Source organism: Barbatula barbatula, assembly GCF_947034865.1.
Source record: "Barbatula barbatula genome assembly, chromosome: 15".
Lineage (NCBI taxonomy): Eukaryota > Metazoa > Chordata > Actinopteri > Cypriniformes > Nemacheilidae > Barbatula > Barbatula barbatula.
Genome location: NC_136778.1, coordinates 14,871,504 through 14,893,915, shown reverse-complemented (window position 1 = coordinate 14,893,915; position 22,412 = coordinate 14,871,504). Strand labels below are relative to the sequence as shown.

The window sequence follows — 22,412 nt, the reverse complement described above, 5'->3', positions numbered from 1 at the left end:
ATAAAGTCAAATATTTGTTTGCTGTCTGCAGAATGCATTCAAAGGATGTCTTTGGAAATGGTGAAATCAACAAATAAACTATTTTTTACTGACATTATTCTAAGGTACTAGAAAAGAAGGTCTAACCTCTCAAGTGCCTGGTCAGGAAATGGTCAACTCCAATAAGCTCTCCTAAAGAAAGCAAAATACAAAGTGAGGGTTCGGTCAAAAGATTATTTTGACAAACATTATTTTGTGTTTCTTTTGGCTCCGTAGAATACTGAGTTCTGCAGTTATGTTACCCTTTCTAAATTATAATAGTAGAAAATGTAAATAATCGTACTGTACTGTACACGCAGTTACTGTACATGCACAACACTATGTATCTAAAGGAGTAAGGGGAATGTCTTATTTCAACAAGCGATGACATTCCCCACATCTCTTCTAAAATCAAATTCTTAAATTAAAGCACAATTTTATTCATTTTTAAGACACAACTTAGGCTAAATGTTTAAGGCAAAAAAATACTACATAGACACCGGTTAAAGGTAAAGGGATCAGCAGTAACAAATAATAGGCTAATATGACCTTTTATATGTATATGTCTATACTGTGTGCAGAATTTACTATACTAGTTACTTTAGTAACCATGCTGTAGTGTTTAGTGAACTGTAGTTAAATTGTAGTAAGTGTTTGAACCTTACTGTACAGTATGACTATAGCCAACTACAACAGGTTCTCAATTTCCCTTACAGTAAAAATATAGTGAACTTATTTTGATTATATAATAATTGTAATATACTATAGTTTACAAAAGTGTTTTATGTAGGTAAAATTTGAACAAACAAAATGAATTCGTTAAAACAACTTAAAGAAAACTGCGCAATTCCGATGTTTCGCGTGCTTTTATGCGTCAGACTTTTATTTTGGCGGCATGTTGGTACCAGGAAGTAACGAGACGCAAATCTGACGTTTCGTGTGGAGGAAGGTTAGTCTGTTATGTATCAATCGTATCATGCTTTTTTGACTATTTATGATCAAATGTGCACATCATTATAATTCCGGTTATCAATACTGGTTAAATGGCATTGTTAGCGAATCTCCGTATGATCGTAGGTGTAGTTTGAGATGAAGGGTCACTAGCTGTGAGTAAACAGTGGTGTTTATGTTCTTTTTAGATGACACGAGCCAAGCCAGAAGATGACGAGTACTGGGACAGGTCCAAATTAAAAGCTTTCACATTTGACGATGAAGACGATGAGTTTTCACGGGTAAGTTCATGGTGATTCTCCGGAGCCCTATGAAGACAGTCCACCGCCCCGTTTAACTGCATGACTGGACAGAATGGCCCGTGGCTCTAACACCTTTACACGGGCTCTATTATCCAGACTGTGTTTTGTTCTCATTTCACAGCTTAAAGAGTCTAAACGGGCCGTCAACAGCCTTATGATGGATGTGGATGATGAAGAGGATGAATTTGAGAAAGTCACTTGGAGTGGAGAACCTGTGGGAAGTATGTCGTCTTTCTGATATCTGTTTTTGTCTAGATTCCTTCTGCTTGGTGTTTAAAGCTCACGGGTGTTTGTTTGTAGGTATCTCTTGGTCGGTTAAAGAGACTGCCTCCATTAACCCAGGCAGTGAACAGGGCTTTCCCAAAATAGACACCACCCCTTCACTGTCCAAACAGGGATCTGGATACTCGCTGAGCTCTCTGTTTAGAGGTAATCTACACTGGTCATGAATGTTTTGGTTTAGTAGTGAAGTACACATGTAGTTATTCTCTTATCTGTTTTTATTTTCAGCAAAAAGTAAATCGAGTGGTTTTCAGTCCTTCTCAGAGTGTGAGTTCAAATCACTGAAGTATTAAGTATGATTATAGTCTAAATTCTGTATTATAGTAAAGTGTGAGCGTTCATTGTTTTCAAGCTTTCAGTGAAACATCTATAAGAACATATGCGCCAGAGCTGCGAAAACCCAAATTTGATGGAAAGGTAATTACAAAAATGCATATAAAATCTATGTAGAGGATAAAGTAGTGGAGATTTTCCAGTGCGTGATTCTTATTATGTTTGTTTCATATTATTCTAACATTGATTTATTTTGAAATAAAAATGATGACAGGAATTTGTCAGCGACCTGAGTCCTGAGGAAACAGTGAGAAGAATGCAGAAAGGACGGGTAGGGGGCAGTAAAGATCTATAAATTGTAGCTATGGCACTAGAAAGTCATTTTCACAAGTTTGTTATCGATATCCAAATGTTTTGTTAATTTTGCTTTCTCAAAAGGCGTACTCGCTGGAGAAGTTCCGCTCCCTGCAGGACAAACTTTTGCTTCTGGATGAAGCAGTTGCTCTTTATGATGGCAATGTCATCGCTGCTGTGAGCATCGCATGACCAATGGCATCATCATGTCACTTATTGTTATATATATGGTAATACGATAACACCATTTGTTTTTTTAGTTCAATTATTCACATCCTTTTTGCATTTTCCTGTTTCAGGTCTTGATTTATTTAAAAAAGTCTTTAAATAAAGGTGAGAAATATCGCAGTATATGCTCACGAGTTCCTCCGTTTTTCAACATGTGAAGAATTTCTTTAAAATCGTATTTGTTATGAATGCAGAAATCCTCTTTCGAGAGTTGATGTCCAGAGATGTGGCTCTGCGTCATTACGTTCACTATTTAAAAGAGATGGGAGAACAGAAGCTTTTGGTGGAGTTACTGAAGTAAGTTTACTTTTGAGAATGTTTAAACCGTTTACAATGCAACAATTTATTTGCCAGTATTTGCATTTAATTGGTTGATTTGAAAAGTTGTATTGTTATATGGGTAGTTAATCATGCATGCGTACAATGGTGTGACATCATTTAGAAAACAAACTGTTAATATTACATTGTTTTATATAAACTAACAAAAGAAAGATTTATCTTCATTGTTGTTGTTTTTCTTTAAAACTTTAGCTGTCACACAATAGGACACATTTGCGCTTTAATCTGTCAACAACCTGCGTACAGTGTATTTTATTTAAATAATTGACCGCTTCTTTATCTGTGTTGCTTTGGACATTGTTTAAGGGCTCTCGGCAGGACAGAAGATATGGCGGTATGTATGGTGGTGCAAATTGGACTTACAGTAGTTACTCATTTAACATCTTTCACTATTCTCTTTGCTTTAATGCATGTCAATATTCACATAACAAATTATTTTATTTTTGTCAAAGCTGAAATTGGTTTCTAAAGCTTTTAAAACGTAAAAAAGGAAGCATGTAACTTTAAATAAATAATCATAATTTAGATTTTCTGATCTTGTCGCTGATAATTATATCAAGTGAAATGGTCAAATAAAGTGGAAGTTCTGTTGATACGTTACAAGTTTGTGTCTTCTGTAAGCTATAATGTCTTAGTTTTTAGCTAACATATGCCCTAAACTCTCTGCCTTTGTAACAGTTAATTCAATACAAAGAACACTTTGGTATTAAGGACGAAGGCAGAAGAAGAGATTTCCTCCGAAGTTGCCTCAGGTAAACATTAATGAGGCCCGTAAGCTGTAGTGATCTGTCAATGCAGTGCAGTAGAGTTCCAGGTTACCTTCCATCTCTGACAAACAGATCGCTTTGATTTTGTTTTTCAGCCTTCCTTTTTCTCAAGACGATGCCACTCATGTTCAAGACCACTATACACTCCTCGAGAGACAAATCATCATTGAGGTGAAGGACCTTCTGCATGTATTTGGTATAGACATCCATTAAAATTAAAAAAATATGGATTAAATAAAAAAAACATTGTTTTGGGGTGAACTATTCCAAATAGTTGATCTGGATGTTCACCTGGAGAAAAGAAGAAAAGGTTATTTAAGTTCCTTAAGAAACACTACACACAAGACCTTCATTGGGTCTCTGTTCCTTTATTTAAAGCAGGAACAGAGAAAAGAACCCCACCTTACTTTACAGTTAATGGGGTATTTCCTCTTTACCTCCCCAGTCTTCCTCTTTTCTACATGTGAAGTGCAGGGTTATGGGTCTCTTGTCTATGTACTGATGATAGTGAATAGGATAGGCTCCTTCCTCCAAATTGGGTTGCAAAGCAGATGTTTCCTTTATTTTAATGGGTTGTGATTTAAAAGGCTTGGACACTTTTCCTATGGCATAGTAGAATTGTAGTTTCCAACCGTTGGTTGTACAATATCAACATTTGTTACTTTGATGTCAGTCTGTTGGGTAACACTTCATCTTAAAGCTCCCTTGTTACATATGTTACTTGTATTTACTACACTAACCCGATAGTAAGTGCATGTAGTTCATTATTATTACTCTGTACTTAAATATGTCAAATGTCAAATAAAGTGTAACCGGCTGTTGTTTAACATGCAGGTACATGTACTTGTCTTCCAGGGCAGATTTTCTCCCATTGCTGAAATTCTGGAATGTATATAATAGGTGTGTTTGCTTTTCAGGCCAGTGACAAGAAGGCAGATGGTGAAATCTTTAAAAAGTTTCCAAGGAAAGCATCTATCTTAAATATGCCGATCATCACCACACTATACTACTCCTGCTTTTACCATTATGGAGAGTCTGAGGTACATTTTGCACTTCTATTCAGAAACGACTGTTTTATCTGATGGAGTGTTTATACAGTAGTTGACTAAAGTGATGTCCGGTGCTCATATTTGCAAAATATTTGCTTTTAATGTCCCTCTGGGGACAATAAACAATCAAAATATGTTTGGTACAAAATGGACCTACTAAACATTACTAAAAATATTTGACATAATGGCAAAATACCGTATTACAGAACCATGGTTTTATTCAAATATAGCAACAACATAATGAATAAAAAAAACAAAAGGCTTATATTTGTGTATCCTCTCTTGTGGAATTATAGTCATTCCCCTTGGTTATGTCTTTGTAAACTTATCTTTTGTCAAGCCTCTTCAAATTCTTCTCAAAGTTTAGCTTCAGTTTATAGTCCAAACACAACTAGGAAACATGAATACAATTTCTTCAATGAGTCTTTAAAAATACATTTGAATAAAGAGTAAAGATTTCAGTTGGACATCACTTTTGGCCACAGCTATATATACACATTCTAATGGATCCGTTTAAGAAAAAAAGTTAATATTAAAAGTTTAATTTGTAATGTTGGTTTTAGTTTCAGTTCTCATGGCATATGTACAACAGCTTTTAATAGTTTTTTTTAACTTTAGGGAACTTACAGCAGCCCAGCAAACATTAGAAAAACCTTCAGGGTGAGACAGTCTTATTATAATATAATTGTACCTGTACTATTTATTATCTATTAACCTGCTGAAAACATTCTTATCTTTACATTTCACTATTTTCCACATTTTAAAATAATATTGACAACTTTTATTTTTGCCTTTAATAAAGTAGCCAACCTTTGCCTACTGTATATCAGCTAGTCATTCAAAACCGTGTTTGGTAACATTTTCCTTCTGGGAAGGAGTTCCTTTCACTTTTTGTCAAAAACTTTACCAAATTTTCTCTGACAGATTTCAGAAAAGCAGTACATTCTAACAGCTCTTGGCGCGAGAGCAAAATTAAAATCATGGTTTGATGTGGATAGTTTGTTCAACACCAAAAACTGGCTTGGCTACACCAAGAAGAGATCCCCCATTGGCTTTCACAAAGTGGTGGACATCCTGCACAAAAACAACGCACCTATATCGGTACCCCAGTTTATCTCCCTGCCCTCCACCTTCCCATGGTGCCTTGTGATAAATCAATAAGCAATGAGAATCGCATTATAATGCAGTTTTGCTTGATGTGCAGGTTCTGCAGGAATATGTCAACCTCATTGATGACACAGAGGTCAAGCTCAGTATGGCTTTGAAGTATAAATGCCATGATATTGTCATCAATGTGAGTTTTTCTTTCAGTTCCTGATTTTTTCCGCTTTATGGGATCTGAATGTGATCAACTAAGCACATTTTATCCTTCAGACGTACAGGGACCTGAAGGACCGCCAGCAACTTGTTGTGTACGGAGCAAAGCTGGAGCGAGACTCTGCTGAGTACAGGAAGGTCCAAATAATCCTCAGCAATGGGGTAAGAGGAGGAGAATAGCCATTTCTTTAGAATTTTCATGATTTCAAAATAGAGCCAGGGTGTTACATGACAGTGTGAGTAAGAGGTGCTGGATAACAGGAGTAGAAATGACTGTAACATGATTGATCAATACCTTATAATAGGGTCATGAACGTTTATTATAATTAAATGGCACATTTTCACTTCCCAATCCATTTTAATTGAAAAATCCTTGGCAATCTTTTTATTTTCATTCCAAAATGATAAATGTGAAGATTATACATAGAAAACATTGGTAACACTTTACAATAAGGTGCTATTAGTTAACATGAGTAAATGTTTTGGCTAACATTATATTTTTATTGCATTTATTAATCCTGTAATACCAGTACAGTAATTCAAGTAAGTTTTTGGTGCATTAACTCATGTTAACAGTGACAACAATTGATTTTAATAATATATTAGTAAATTATGAAATTAACATGAATTTAATATTAATAAATGCTGTAGAATAGCTAATGCATTGACACATTTTGAACAAATAGCTTATATCTTATTGTATATTTTATTATTCTGTTCTGGCTATTGATATATATATAGTTATTTTTTAACATTGCAACTAAAATGACACATGCCCTTTTATTCGCTTCAGCAAATCAGATGGAAAAACTGACACGGACCCTGACACAAAGCATGCAGCGATGTGCTGTTAAAGACGACATAGACAATATTTCACAAAAACCTCATACAGCTGCTTATTATGAGTCTTACAGTTAAAGCCAGGCAAACAGGACGGAGATCTTCAGCATCACCAGGGCATCAACATCCGCTTCGTCAGATGGAGTCATTATCTCGCAAATGTATAGTTTGCTCAATATTATTGTGAATCTGCCAAGTGTCCTTCTGCCAACTCTACAGGTGAACACTATTTAAACACAAAAACATACAAATGGATGAAGTGTGCAACATATTCTTCATCGCTCGACCTCTTATATCTTTCCATTCAAACGTGTATTTATTGATGAACATTCCTCTTCCTCTGGTTTTTAAATGTGACAAGAATATGATACGATGACGTATGGCATACGAATATGTGACTGATTTGTTTTAATAAAAAAAACTTAAAGATTGTGTGTTTGTTATTGTCTTCCAAGTGTTGTCTCAGGTTGCCAATAACAGTTACAATGAAGTGAGGTCAAACAAGAAATGTGTAGGACTTTTCTGTGATGTCATTTAAGGGGGCTTTGAATCATCACTATTCAAATGTATAATATTTAAGATCAAATGTATGTTGTGAAAAATAAGACGCACTATTCAATTCCTTACAGGCCAAGCTGTGTGCTCCCAAAACATCTCAAGACAGTCTCAGCTATACTGTTCATTTCAAGTGCGGTCTTTAACTCTCAATGTTTGCATTGGTACAGCACTTCAAGATTGCTCCGTATACTTTGCGTGATGTTAAATGAAGTCGCTTCATATAAACGGATTTATTTCTCTCATTTCACTTGTAAAATCGAGAGACGGAGGGAGTTCAAGTTATATTCATCCTAGATTTCAAACGTAAGCGAAAGCAGACGTGTGCCGATCACGTGGCCGTGCTGCCTCAGTCTCAGCATTGCACGAGTGACGGTGATGTTCTCAATCTCCACTCCGCTGGATTTGGTGGTGATGGATGCTTGTGCCCCATATCCCAACAGCGTGAGGTAAGATTTGTATCATAGATGATAGTATTTTTGTCACACACAAATGTTGCGAATACACAGTGTGTAACTTGTGTGTTTTACACGCCTGCTTCACGTTTGTGTTTATTAGTGAGGGCGTGACGTGTTTCGTACAAAAGAAGGAAGAAATGAATTAAAATATCGTTCACGTTTTTATATGTTGGACGTTCGTGTAAAACAAAGAAAGTCGTGAATATTTAATGTGGTTGTCAGCTTAATTTAGACTCATTTTTCTCATCTGGGTGTATTAGCTTGTTTTGTTTTTATATTAGCTACTTCATATAAGATAATACAAACTGAACGCTTGGCATGTTTTACTGAGCATATCATGGTCGTGTTTGAGCTTGTGAGAATCTGCCCGAGCGCGAGAAAGGGGCATTTCATCTTACCAGAAACCCTCGTGTGGTGTTTTAAGTGTTTTTAATGAATGAAGTAGGTCACCAAACACGATACTCATAGTTTCCTTCATTCTCGTATCGTGTCTTCCGAAGTGAACATTGCATGCACCATTTGCACAATTCTCGGCAACGTTTCGGACATTCTTATCATCTTCAATGAATATATGTGTAGTCAGCTTTATTCCTCGTAAATGTGGGTGGCTTGGCGGTTCAACTGTTGGGATGTTGAAAACCTCTTTCTCAATAACTTCCTTTGGTCTCGGTTTGTACTTTTATTCGTCTCTGATGTAAGACCTCCGCATGATGCACAAAGCAATGAGATGCAATCCTTTGGCAACCTGTTTCCAACTACAAAGCACTTTATTTTCTCCTTCCTCCCCGCTAATAAAAAAACAGTCTACTACAAATTCTAATGGTTTCCAAAAAAAACACAAATTCTAATGGTTTCCATTTAAAAAAACACAAATTCTAATGGTTTCCATAGAAAAACCACAAATTCTAATGGTTTCCATAAAAAAAACACAAATTCTAATGGTTTCCATTTAAAAAAACACAAATTCTAATGGTTTCCATAGAAAAACCACAAATTCTAATGGTTTCCATAAAAAAACCACAAATTCTAATGGTTTCCATTTAAAAAAACACAAATTCTAATGGTTTCCATAGAAAAACCACAAATTCTAATGGTTTCCATAAAAAACCCACAAATTCTAATGGTTTCCATAAAAAACCCACAAATTCTAATGGTTTCCATAAAAAAAAACACAAATTCTAATGGTTTCCATTTAAAAAAACACAAATTCTAATGGTTTCCATAGAAAAACCACAAATTCTAATGGTTTCCATAAAAAACCCACAAATTCTAATGGTTTCCATAAAAAAAACACAAATTCTAATGGTTTCCTTAAAAAACCCACAAATTCTAATGGTTTCCACATCATATTTTTTCCTATAAACGTTACAAAACTCCTTTGTGTTTTGGGCTTTGGTCCTGGAATTAATTGAGGATTTAATTTAATTGTTTACTGATTTCCATCTGCCAGATATCATGTCATCCCACGGATCCCAAGACATTACCACTAGAGACCATTATAGTTTCCTTTAAAACAACATAATTCCCATTATAACTATTAAATCCATTACTGTGGGACTTTTTTCTACTGTCTACTTATAGATGTTTTTTTGGTATCCTGGCTGGTACAGATACACTACAGGTCATGTGTCACATGGTTAGATTGGACTCTTGAGTGCGATTTGTCCTCCTGCTTTTGTCCGGTGGTGAAAGGGGTAAAGGCTTTTGTCAAATGAATGCTTGCATGAACATTGGACATACTGTATTGGACATCATTCTAAACCTTGACAAGTGCAGTACTCTTTAAATACAGAATTTAAAGGGATACTTCACCAAAAAATGAAAATTCTATCATCATGTACTCGCCTTTCAGTTGTTCCAAATCCATATAAATGTCTTTGTTCTGATGAACACAGAGAAAGATATGTGGAAGAATGCTTATAACCAAACAGATCTTGCCCCCCATTGACTCCCATGGTAGAACACAAAAGAAGACATTTTGAAGAATGTAGGAAAATAAAACTGGAGCACTTTTGACTAGCATTGTATTTTTTCCTAACATGGAAGTCAACGGATTTCTTTATATTTCTGTGGTTAAAAGTTGAAAAGTTAAAAATTTTCGTACTTTAACACGACAATACGATTATCCTTACTGTAAGAGGTTGTTTTCACATTTCAAAGAATTTATCATTTTATATAAAAACACTTTATTAACGTCTTATTATGTATGATGAATTAAAACTTGCTTAGGCATCATGACTTATTGCTATTGACATTTTTACAGTGGTACGGTGATGAGAATTTAAGGTGTTATTTAAAGAAAACTGTTGAAAAATGTGTTTTTAAGTAATACTTTTAAACTTGTCAGAACTTGTTTTTAATGTCTAAAAAGGCAAATTGTTAATCCATTATTTGATGTCATATTTGACATCTTGGAAATCGAGATATCGTGAGAATCACCCACCTATTATATTCCGAATAAATGTTTGTTCAATAATAGTCATTGTTAATTCTGGTCCCCAGAAATGATGCATGAATCCAGTGCCACACAGAGCATTATGACAACCATGAATCAGTCTGTGATCATGCACTGCGAAGTGCCATACAAGGAGGACCGGATTCCTCTACTGGTGCTTTACATCATGGTTTTCATCATCGGTCTACCTGCCAACCTGGTCACCGTCTACCTCACCATCCACCAAGTGCGTCGTAAGAACGTTCTTGGGATCTACCTACTAAGCCTATCCGTGTGTGATCTCACCTACCTGTTAACGCTGCCATTGTGGGCTGTGTACGTCAACGAAAACCACTTGTGGCCCTGGAGCTCTATGGCTTGCAAAGTGACCGGCTTTGTTTTTTTCAACAACATGTACATTAGCATATTTCTGCTTTGCTGTATTTCCATCGACCGCTACGTGGCGGTGGTCCATGCTATTGAATCTCGGGGCCTTCGCCGTAAAGGGATCGCATCTCTCATAGCGTTTTCCGTCTACCTGGTGGTGGGCTTGGCTCACCTGCCTGTCTTTATTATGCGGGAGGGTGATGCAGCCGAGGGCAGTCGTCGCTGCTTTGAGCCGGGCCAGAACACAGCGATGGTTACAGGATTCAACTATGCCCGCTTCTGCATTGGTTTTTGCGGTCCTCTGGCTGTCCTGATCTTCACCAACAGGGCTATTCTTGCCAACGTGCAGGCCAGCACCGGACTCCAGCCCAATCAGAAAGGGAAAGTTCGCTACCTGGCTGTGGCGGTCGTGGCGCTGTTTTTAATTTGTTTTGCTCCTTATCACATTATATTGCTTATACGTGCTGTTACCTACCACTTCCCAGAGCTGCAGAAGGAGTGCCACTTTGAGCACCATGTTTACACGCCCTACAAAATCTCTTTGGGTTTGTCCACCTTTAATAGCGCTATTAACCCCCTTCTCTACGTCCTCTCGAGTAATAACATACGCGAGGAGATAAGAAAAAGCATGGGAGAGATGTGTAGCAAAATGACCTTGATTCCACCCTCAATACACAGTAGCCAACATAACATGCACAGTTCCAAAAGCAATTTTGGACCTGTTCTTACAAAGGAGGATGAAATGAGGACAGCTTCTACTGTTTCAGTCTAAAATCGTAAATGGGTTTATAGTCATTTTGTCACTTGGACTAGTTGAGGAAGATATCAAGGTTTTGTATCTCTTTGAGTTTTGTTTTGTATATAGTAGAACTTCATGAGGCAACTGGGAATGAGACGATAATCTTAGATCACTGTGGTATTTCACACCTCATTTTTTACTTCCATCTTAAAGTTTTCTCAACATTTGTGTGACAGATATATTACTTTTGACTTTTGCATACATTGTTTTGTCCTGTTTAGGAAACTCCAATGACCGTGTATTTCACACAAATACAAATAAATGCATCATAAAAATGATATAAATTACAAGTTTTTAATGTTTCATATTTTTAAATTGTTGGCTGGATATTTTTGGAGGTGCCCAAGAAAAATCTGGGGAGGGAATTCTCCCACAGCCCACCACAATCCGTTTTGTAGTTTCCTCTGGTGAAGACACAGTTGGGCCACGCCACTGAAATGTCACATAGCTGCAGTTGGTTTCGTACTTGGAATAGATGGTTATATTATTTGGGTTAATCAAAGTATATTTAGAAAAAACTAAAAGAAATGAATTGGAAACGTTCTATCCATCTAGGGGAGTACAAGTGATAATCACTGTAGTAGGGTATGTTTTCAATGTGTTCAATGTGTTTTTATTGTAAATATTATTTATTTATGTTGAGAAGCATTGTTGGACAGTTCATAGACAGCATTATGTTGATGTTTCTAAACTTTTCTAGTCTAAAATCTTGTGATATTTCAAATGTAACACATTATAATAACACAAATAACGGTTTTATATATTAAATTAGACTCTCATAATTTGTCACACTTACCACTTTTTTAAATAACAAAGAAAAATAGAAAAATCACAACTTTGATATATTCATACGATTCAGGCATATTCAAAAGATTTTGAATGCTATCTCGTTTTTGGTTATGACATTTTTGACAGGTTTTCATAAACAGCTTTTCTGGTAAATGCACCAGTACAACATCCTGCCTTTGACACGCTTATCATATGCAAAGAATGTTCTTGTGTCTGTCACGCTGCATCTTCAAAAGCCAGACAACCACATAGTCATCCTGTATGTATGTCTGCTGTCTCCTTCCATCATGAACATCTTGAATAATTAACCTTATACCTGACCAAGATGGGTTTCTAATTGGTCCCTCAATGAATCTTTAAGTAGACGGCATCTGTCCTCAACCAATAGAAAACATTTACCCCAGCTGTACCTGCCACTGTTGGAAGGCACTGGGCATCTGTCTGAGACAGGCTGCATGTGTGTTGTTGTTTTTTTGTAAATAAATATAACAACAACAAACTGACCTGGCATACCTTTTGGTCATTTACGCATTAGATATAACTGGTCGGGTCCATGGCACCTGGTATATAGCCTTTATAGTTGTGTATAGTACGTGAGTGTGGTATCTTTAAATAAAATCTTTCTTTCTGGTGTAGTTTGCTCGCTTAATGTTTCAAGACATGTGAATTATTAATAAATAAACAAAAAACTAGTGTCTTTAACATCGGAGAAAAATGTGTACTGTACACCATCATTCTCTTTTTAGATTTATTTCACTGAATGTGTGTGATGAATGGTCCGACGGTTCGAAAATATTTTGGTTACATGCTAAATTCAATGTCTTTTATCTTGCTTCTGTGCGGTCATTTCCACATTTATTTACAGCTCAGTGTGCACAATGTGACACGCCCATCTTCCAAACACAAATAAAGGAACGCTTACATTCATATTTCCCCCAGATGCTGAACAAGAGCATCTCAAGAGGCATTTTGGTTGCATTTTTTTATTTGTTAATACATTCGCAGCGCCACCTGCTTGTCTTGATAGTGAGATGATCACTTGATCCGTACAAACCTTCATTAGTTTGATGTCTTTTTTTATCCTTAAATTAGTTCATGGCTATTTATGAGGGTGGGGGGGTAATACAAAATTATTTTAATTTAACTTTATTGTAATTATATTTAGCAGCATCCTCGTAAACATCACACTATGAAATATTTGTATTTGCTGGCTATTATAACTCAAAACTGGCAATCTAAAACATTGACTAAATCATCTAGAAGACCAACAAAATCCAGTATGTTCACGTCATGGCCAGTAGAGGACAATGTTGTCCAACTTTCACTGTGTTACCTTAATTCGTGAACAACAGCGAGCTTTAAAACACACAAAACATGTACACAGTTTCTTGATAAGTTTCACATTCATCTGAATGTCAAACTACAGTAGAGTATGTTCAACCACAGGACTGTCTGTGTATCAGTGTTCAATCTGTATTGGAGACACTAGCCTGCAGGATGCAGAAATACTGTGATGGTTGAAGGTGTCAGCCATGCACACTGCGTTAGATGTCATGTTGAACTCCTTTAGTAAGAACAAACCTTTTACCCCAGTTCCCATCCCAGGCCGGATATCGACATGCTGTAATATGTAGAAGTGCACATGTAACCAAAACACATAAAGGTTCTTAGTCAGCTTTAAGAACTGTATTAAATACGACATACAAGTGCTTTAATGCAGTGGTGCCACCTGCTGTGGAGACATACCATTGCAGAAAGGAATCGGGTAGAAGAACAGAGTCTGTCCTGTGCAGGGCATGACCCGGTCTCATTGAAGGTTTACACTGAGAATGGGATGCTGCCCTAATTTATTTATAATCATTGATAATCCCTCTCATCCGCAACACATTCCTCGCAACGCTTAAGACAGTCACAACACGTGTTGACATTAAATGCTTTGAATGATATATTTACAAATCACATTTCTACTTTCTTTTATTACTATTATTATTAGAAGGCTAATATGTAATTGTTATGGGCATGAATACACAGAGTACATGATCTTGTGTCACCCACAAGATCATGTAAAAAATGATAAGGGAATTAGAAAAATACATTCCCGTATACATGAGAGTCATTGATATAAAGTGTAGGGAACAAAAGATAATGTTTATGAAGGTTGCTGTATGCATCCTCTACCCATATGCTAAATTTTGACTCATCCAATCAACCTTAATATTTTTACTCCACAATCCTGTTCTAGGACGTGCAACGTCAAATATATTGAATCAAATGAAGCCCATTCTAACAGCGCCATATATTTTGTCACTTTTCCACATTCGGCTCACTCAGGAGACAGGTATTGACAGATGGTCCGGGCATTACCCAGAATCATGTTTTCACAGTCGACTTTATCTTGGCTTAATGCCCGACAAGCAAAAAACGAATACCAGGTTGCAGATAAAAACATAATGTAAATGTATATAGACCCACTATCTTGCTTAAGTGTATCTTTCTGGATTTCTATATATCTATGTTTCATTTGATTCTGCCTCTTGTCATGATAAATATAGTCACTTTTTGTAATGCAGTTATGCAAAGACAGAAGGATTAGTAGACAGATGCACACAGATAGGTGACACAAGATCAAACATTGGGTGTTCAGAAGGAACATCTGAATACATAGACTGTGGTTAAGTCAATTTACAGAATTTTGTAACGCCAATCTACCAGATGTAGTAACAGCACTTTTCGGACAAATGTTTGAACAGGCGTGTCCAAAATGATGTTGCTTTTCCTTCCTGCGGTCAAATCACAGCTGCTGTCATGAGGGTATTTCCAGACCAGTCAGCAGTGTGTCTTTTGTGGTTTCCAGCTCCATGACCCTATTATTATCTAATTTCCCCTTTCAAACAAACGCACGCACACGCAGAGAAAGACAATTAAAGTGATAGTTCACATAAAAATATCATCACCCTCTTATCAGTTCAAACCTGTATGACTTTCTTTCTTCTACAGGACATAAAAGAAGATATTTTGAAGAATGTTGTTAACTGGCCCACATGCACTTGCATTGGTTTTGTATCCATACGATAGAAGTGAATGGGGGCCGGTGCTGTTCGGTTACCAACTTTCATCTAAATATCTAAAAGAAAGTCATAAAGAAATGACAGGAGGGTGAGAAAATGATGACATCATTTTCATTTTCATCACTTCAATGCTGGAATTTAACAATGGTTTGTTCTTCATTACACCTTTTTAACGCAGTTTCTACGGACAAAGGGTAACTAAATAATATATTGTGTACAGGTGTACTGCTATTTATTAAATGAAAAAATAAAAGAAGAAACACCCTATGTGAAAGAAGTAAAAAACTCCTGAATCTCGTAAAATAATATCAAGCGAAACCTGAAACCTTTCCTACAATAATACATGGAGGAAAAAACATTTCCTCTTTATGTATTATGAATGAATCTCTTGCAACTGCAAAACATTATTACAATTAAATACAACATGCAGTTGTATCATTTTAATGGATGAATTTGAACTGTTTTAATGAAAATACACACAATGACTCAATCACACTAATATTGACTTCATTGATCCAGAAGAATCCAGGGTGTACTACAGTACTGTATACAGACATACCACATACTTTTCATCTATAATGAAGATCTGAAAACTACAACACTTGCATGCCCATTTACCCATAAGGACAATTTACTTCGATAGAGTACAACATACAGTTATACAATACATAACAAGATGCAAATTTATGAAAATAAAATGAAACCATTTGACTGAAAATATGTTATAAAAATGCTCAATAAATACATTATAATAAAACTGTTTTGTGATTATCAGATGTCATTGCCCCAAAAGCCCTACATCTAATCCATAAAGTTTACCAAGAGGGCTGCTCAGATTTCAATTAGATAGTGCCTTGCTAATGACTCTCTCCCTCAGAACATCAAGTCCCTCTGCCCACATTTCATCCTCTTTCCTGCCCCTCTGTGTATCTTCAGCTCCAGTCATCAGCAACAACTCATTACTGTCTGGATAGCCAAGATCCATCATAGATCCACTTCCATTTCTTAACGCAAGGATTTATCTTTAAATGTTACGAAGAGAGAGGAAAAAATCCCTTGAAGAACCCCACAACTATCCAATGAAGATTAGCCTTTCACTTGGGAGAATTAATCATTCGCTAAATGTTTCCAAAACCCCTCTCTTTTTTTCTTGTTTTCTTCACACATCTATGGGTGTCACAATATAGCGGTATTGACCATGACCCATATTAAAAACCATGAATATTGATACTGTGTCAATAATATTGTAAATAATTTACATACAAACTCTTTCCGCCTCCCTACACTTGTATTTTGAGTCTGATTTATTGGCCCAAAAAGAAAATAACAAACTAAAAAATGAAGTGACTTATCATATTCGTTTTTTTTTTCCATTAGATACGGTGATAATATTTGTTTATTTTGCTCTAGATAATCGTGTATTAAAAAGTATTTAAACACTTGTATGGCTTAAATACAAACACACAAATCGGAGTACATTTGTAGTCTTTAAGTGATTATTTCATAGTCTCAACACAGACTCAAACTGTTGTGGTCTGAGTGAGAGCGTTCTTATTAGTTCTCTCCTCTGGAATGAGAGCCGTTGCCGAACAGCAGTTCACCACAGACATATAAGTCTTACTATCTCTAAATCTGTGTTCAAACATACTCCCATTCATACTCAACGTTTCCCGCTGAGCACCACTCGAGCAGATTTTGAGGTCAGGATTGGGGTCGAAGGGTTCTGCGCATCCGTTGGTCATACCGTCCCCCTGCACCTTCTGCATGTGGAAGGTTCCGTGAATTTTCAGCTCGATAGTGGAGGTGACAGTCTGCATGCACACTACGCAGCGGAAGCCCGTCAGCGAGTTGTGCAGGTCGGGGTGCCTCTGACAGTGTTCCAGGAAGTCTTCCTCACTGTGAAGAGGAAGCTTGCAGATGCGGCAGTTGCCTGTGTCCAGGCTCCTGCTGTGGGTGACCTTGTGTTCAGTCAGAGTAAGCAATGAAGGGAAACGCTCTCCACATATGGGGCATTGGCAGTGCTTGGTGGGGCCTAGATGAGTCTGGACGTGCTCCCACAGTGCCATCTCTGTGAAGAAGGTCTTGGAACAGTCTTTGCATTTGTGGCTCCCTTGGATGGCCTCCACTTTGCGTTTGACAGTGCCGCTCTCCCCAGGCTGGATTCGGTGATCTCGCAGCTGGTGGTTAGCCAGCAGGGCCTGCATGGTGTACGAGGCGCCACAGATTTCGCAGGCGAACATCGGATCGTTCATATTCACCTTCCCTTTGCTTTCAGGGCTGAACAGCGATTCCGTACCATCTCTTATTTCATTATCCGCTGGCAGCGTTCCAACGCTGTCCTTGGCAACTGGTTCGGAGACAGGTGGAGGGGTCACGTTGCTACCTTCGGTGCTCCGGCTCTTGGCACAGAGTTTCTCGTGTAAGGGCACCTCGAGGGGAGAGCTGGTCTTGGTACAAACGCAGGGATCGCATTTGTCGCTATGTGTGGTGATATGACACTGCAGCTCAATGTCGGTGTTGAAGGTCTCTGTGCAGAAGATACAGGAGTATACCTTGCATTGTTTGTCTAGATGTTTCTGTTGAACGTGTAAGTGCAAGTCACGCTCATGCTTGAAGTCCCATTCGCATGACGTACAGTGGAACGTTGTTCTCGTGTTGCTGTGTTTGGAGGCCAGGTGAATCTGAATTGACACCTTAGAGCTAAATGCCTGCTGGCAGATGGAACAGCGGTAAAGCATGAGGGTGTGCATCTCAAGTAGGTGCGCGTGTAGGTCTTTGACGCTGGTGAAGGACTTACTACAGCTCTCACACGTGTAGAGAGTAGATGTATGACTAAAATGAGAAATTGTATGCTCGTTCAAAGATTCCTGATTTGGGAAATCTTCGAAGCACTCTGTGCAAGTATGCTTGGGTAGTAAACCTTTCAAATGAGAGCTTAAGTGTGTTTGAAACAGATCCAGACTGGTATATTTAGCCCCACAATAGTCACAGATAAAATCGGTTGAGGGTTGGTCAGTGTTTTCAGCTGGACTCTTGTTTGCCTTGGGGGAAGTCAAACCCAGTGTCCTTTTCTCCTCCCAAAGATCCATCTTGTGCGTCTTTTTGAGATGCTGCATTAATTTGAGTTTACTGCCAAATGCAGGTAAATGTGTGCAGTGGGGACAGAAAAGCAAAGCCCTTCCTTCCGTGTCTTCTAGAAGGTCTAGATCAGGTGCTCTACAGTGAGTCTGTTTCACATGATTATCTAGTGTTTCCTTCATCAGGAACCCTCGGAGGCAGTGTGAGCAGAAGAAGACATTGCTCTCGATTACAGCCGAGTTGTGTGACTGCCGAACATGTTCCTGAAGTTCCTTCAGATCTCTTAAAGATGTGGGACAGAAGCTACACTGAAGGACAGTCTGAACTGCTGCTGTGATTGCTGCTTCAAGCAACACAGTGTGACCCAACATGACATTACCCTCTTTTTGGTGTTCCTTTGGTTCAGATGGAAAATGTAAGATCTTCTTGTCCGTGGTCCGTTGATGTGCTTTCGGGTCTATGTGGTTGTGAAGAGCAACACAGTTATTTAAAACCTTGAGCTTTTTAGAGGATTGGATTACGTTAACATTGTTTGACACAAAGGAAGGCTTTCTTTTCACTCCACATGGTGCCATTGGTTGAAACGTCAATTCTGCAGTTGTTGGTGTGGCTGGACTGGATAAGCTGGAATTTGGGGTGGCATGCGATGCACAGGTGCATGCTGGTGAGAGGGCTGATAAACTGTTATCTTTAAAAGCACAATTTTGAGTTTGCTTGTCCTCAAAGTTCCCGATGTTGTTCTGTAGATCATCTAGAACAGTGAGGTGATGAGAGGACATTCCACAGATCTGCTCATATTGATCACTGAAGGCCTGTTTGCTTTTTATGGTGGTTTCACTGCTGGTATATGGTTTGGATATTTTCAAAACGGTGTTGACTCTTTCCCACTGACTTGGAATCTGACGATCCTTAAATGTCTCTCCTCTGGTGCATTTAGGCGGATCTGCCACTTTAAATCCAAGGTCACGTCCATCTTCATGGTCAGCGGAGGTGTGATCATTAGGTATTTCTATGAAGAGAGAAACGAGGAAAATGTTTGCATAAAATATAGTAAACAAATCTTCAAAACCAGTCTGCGATTGCGTTTGAAATGTTTTCTAGGTTGCAAAAGTCTGGCAGGTCAAAAGATAAGCCATGCCTCATAATGGTCGACTAAACACCAAAAATATGAATTGGATGCTCTTTTTCACACTTCGTTTTAATGTAATTAGCTCAGTATGTTGTCACATAATGAGCAGTCCCACTGTGACCAAAATTGCTGTCAGTGTGAGCAGATCGGCTCCACATTGTGAACAAAAGGAGTAAACCTACCGTACCTTAAAGTACTAAGCGTATGAAAGAGAAAAAACAAACCCAAAACATGATACCACATAATACACTGAATCAAAGCATTTATGTATCTGTTTAAAAGCCAAACATATAAAAAACATGAACTTTACAAGATTTGCAATTCAAATGTCATAAATCTGAAATCACTTGTAAAGGCATGATTCATTTTCGTTTGTGTGCGAAGAGGGAATTGCAAATATACCTAATTCAAAGGTCACACATTCGCACAGAGGAACACTAAAGCCTGAATCTAACACCCTGGCGGTCTCTGTTCTTTTTTAATCTGACTATCTAGGGAATTCGGAAAAAAGAGTAAATATCCACAGTAAATACACAGGAGTGAATGTGGGTGGTTGACTAATAAATCGTACATGTCCTATGGTGTGACATAGCAAAATGTAGAAAACAAACGGTTTTATGTTATTATTTATATATATATATATATATATATATATATATATATATATATATATATATATATATCATAAGAGATTTACCTTTATTGTTAGTTTTTTTCAAAATTTTTGCTGTCACACCATAGGACAAATTTGCATATGCTGTAAATAGTATACAGTAAATATACAGTTGATTAACGTAAAGTAGACTGAAAAATTATTGTCATTCAAGACAAAGTAAATGTAAACTACTTAGGGACAAAAGAGAGACATTAATGTGTCTATAAAGAGTATACTTATGTACTGTATGCCTGATGTAGGCTTTTTCGCACCTTCATCTTTATCTTGCTCATGTCTTTTCTTTTCCTCATCTGTTTCTTTTCTTTTCTCACTATAGCACCGTTTTTTCCCTCCGCACTTGCTGTCATCCATAACATGTATTCTGCCATCATGACCTGTGAAGAGGCCAATCACAGTTTACAATGCAAGAAACACCCGTAAAAAAGTGCAACAACATAAAACCCTGATAAAATCAAGTGCTTTTGAGTAAATAGCTTTGGGTACATTTTTTATTGCCTCTTGTGTTCCATCTGGTAAACTATGGCACACCTGTGCCCTGAAAAAGGCTAAGAGTAAACAAATAACAGTATCTTGATCTATTTTTCATCCAGCAGGGGAGCAGACTCCAGTGTACGTTTGCTCTTTAAATAGAGGGCGCACAGAAGACATGACACAGTGTTTGAAATACTCAACTTTCGTTTGCATATTTGTCAGTTTTTAGGTTTGAATAATAACAAGCCCACCTGAGTGAATCATTCCTACAAGGAACAATAAAGAAACAAATAAAATATACAACTATTGTGCAAAGATCAAGACTTATGCAGAAACGATGCGCCTATTTGAATATATTTGTATTATTTGATTACAAATGAAGAGTTTGTTTCCAAAATGAGATAACCGTAATGAGACAGTCCTTTTATTGTGCATTCCAATCATACTGCACCCGGTTTGTTATGATTTAAGCCATAATAACAATCAAATACAGCTTACTAACACAACACAGTAAAACACAACAAAAACATGATTCATGAATTTCTTTTTTAAAGGCGTTTTCTCATTTTGGGACAAAAGTCTTCAAATATTTATTCATTACCATTTATTATTGTATGAAAATAATATAATTACATTATTAATAAATAAACATCTTCTATTCATTGTGCTTCATGCAAACACACATTCATTGTGATTTCAGGTGACAGATAACACATCCACATGAGATTTAAAAGAATATGAAAATGGACTAGCCTTTATTCACAGGTATGAAAACCACTGAGAGTTGTCATTCGAAAACTCTCTCAGACATGCACAAAAACACATATACACGTTTATATATAAATTGTGCGGACTTTACGTAGACATTGATACACACGGCAGGCCTATATTCTATCTCTTAAACCTTTATATTTATATTTAAGAGAATCAGACTTTAAACCATCATTTAGGGGACACGAAACCACACACACACTGATACATTTCAAGCTTCCGCAACTTCATTCATTTCGAGTAAGAGAAAATCACAGTTCAGCATATTTGGTTACTAGTTTATGGTCTCCTGACTGCCACCGTACTTTTAAAACTTGTTTTAATGGCCCAATACTATTAAAACGCGCTTATTATGGACAATACGTCTGTATCGGAATACATTATAATGCATCGCGTGCGTGAGTGATGTCAAATCCTTTCTGAAATGCAATAAAAGTGAAACTAAAGTTCTGATCTAAAAGAACAACCTTTGGTTTTAAGTTCTTTGCCGCAACATTGATCCGAAGCCACATGTAAAGTATGAAGGTCAATAAATCTATAGTGCAGTGGTACGATTCTATTAAACACAAGTAGACATCATATGCGCTTTAGCCGTGTGCAATAAAAAAAGCATTTTATGGTTTCATACCTTTCAGAGATCTGGGCTTCGCCTGCTTTCGACGAGACATTCTAAATGACTTCAGCCTTATTCACTATAAACCCGTTAAGTTGCCGTCCGCTGTAAACGCCGAAGAAGAGGAAGACGAGACGCGAAACAAGCGAGTTGTTTTTACGACTGGAACAGCGGAAAACCACATACTAATATCACGGGCAAAGGGGCTCGCCCCCGCCTATACCAGCGGAATGACTCTATAGACGCTCTGCGCCACCGGGGACGCGCTGGAGATGCGTAATCGCTCGCTCTCTCTCTCTCTCTCTCTCTCTCTCTCTCTCTCTCTCTCTCGCTCTCCCTCACTACACAATAAAACAATAAAATGCATGTAACGTATAGATAAGTAACTGAGCGTTCTTGTCGATTGATTATGGATATGTCATTTTTATGATAGTAAAAGAAATGACATATTCAGGGAAAAACCT

The 22,412-nt window shown here is 37.4% G+C and overlaps 3 protein-coding genes across 4 annotated transcripts; 2 read left to right on the top strand and 1 right to left on the bottom strand.

The window, feature by feature from the left end:
- Positions 1 to 913: 913 nt before the first annotated feature.
- On the top strand, positions 914 to 7,161 carry vipas39 (VPS33B interacting protein, apical-basolateral polarity regulator, spe-39 homolog). The gene is made up of 19 exons (XM_079475586.1): positions 914 to 967; positions 1,158 to 1,250; positions 1,393 to 1,492; positions 1,572 to 1,700; positions 1,782 to 1,820; positions 1,906 to 1,970; positions 2,101 to 2,157; positions 2,265 to 2,357; positions 2,480 to 2,513; positions 2,603 to 2,705; positions 3,054 to 3,081; positions 3,426 to 3,499; positions 3,610 to 3,685; positions 4,432 to 4,554; positions 5,182 to 5,223; positions 5,488 to 5,664; positions 5,768 to 5,857; positions 5,938 to 6,042; positions 6,674 to 7,161. Exons 2-19 carry the CDS (start codon positions 1,158 to 1,160, stop codon positions 6,692 to 6,694), a joined length of 1,449 nt encoding a protein of 482 aa, XP_079331712.1. The 5' UTR covers positions 914 to 967; the 3' UTR covers positions 6,695 to 7,161.
- A 426-nt stretch (positions 7,162 to 7,587) lies between these two features.
- Positions 7,588 to 12,619, top strand: gpr132b (G protein-coupled receptor 132b). The gene is made up of 2 exons (XM_079475050.1): positions 7,588 to 7,724; positions 10,236 to 12,619. The coding sequence occupies exon 2, from the start codon at positions 10,238 to 10,240 to the stop codon at positions 11,324 to 11,326; it is 1,089 nt and encodes a 362-aa protein (XP_079331176.1). The 5' UTR covers positions 7,588 to 7,724; positions 10,236 to 10,237; the 3' UTR covers positions 11,327 to 12,619.
- A 3,000-nt stretch (positions 12,620 to 15,619) lies between these two features.
- Positions 15,620 to 22,162, bottom strand: znf521 (zinc finger protein 521). 2 transcript variants are annotated; one of them, XM_079474220.1, is made up of 3 exons: positions 21,964 to 22,162; positions 20,345 to 20,467; positions 15,626 to 19,297 (listed from the first exon to the last, which is right to left on the bottom strand). In XM_079474220.1, exons 1-3 carry the CDS (start codon positions 22,001 to 22,003, stop codon positions 16,731 to 16,733), a joined length of 2,730 nt encoding a protein of 909 aa, XP_079330346.1. In that variant the 5' UTR covers positions 22,004 to 22,162; the 3' UTR covers positions 15,626 to 16,730. The 2 variants fall into 2 exon arrangements, with proteins under 2 accessions (XP_079330347.1, XP_079330346.1); XM_079474221.1 differs by lacking the exon at positions 20,345 to 20,467 and having other exon boundaries at positions 15,620 to 19,297.
- Positions 22,163 to 22,412: the final 250 nt, after the last annotated feature.

Bases quoted from the DNA above. Each gene is read 5' to 3' on its own strand.
- gpr132b (XM_079475050.1), top strand. From the start codon at position 10,238: ATGATGCATGAATCCAGTGCCACACAGAGCATTATGACAACCATGAAT.
- vipas39 (XM_079475586.1), top strand. From the start codon at position 1,158: ATGACACGAGCCAAGCCAGAAGATGACGAGTACTGGGACAGGTCCAAA. The intron at 2,514-2,602 runs GTGAGAAATATC...TTATGAATGCAG, and splicing joins AAAAAAGTCTTTAAATAAAG to AAATCCTCTTTCGAGAGTTG. The intron at 5,858-5,937 runs GTGAGTTTTTCT...TTTATCCTTCAG, and splicing joins GCCATGATATTGTCATCAAT to ACGTACAGGGACCTGAAGGA.
- znf521 (XM_079474220.1), bottom strand. From the start codon at position 22,003: ATGTCTCGTCGAAAGCAGGCGAAGCCCAGATCTCTGAAAG. The intron at 20,468-21,963 runs GTATGAAACCAT...GCCTCTTCACAG, and splicing joins GAAGCCCAGATCTCTGAAAG to GTCATGATGGCAGAATACAT. The intron at 19,298-20,344 runs GTGCGAAAAAGC...CTCTCTTCATAG, and splicing joins TGAGCAAGATAAAGATGAAG to AAATACCTAATGATCACACC.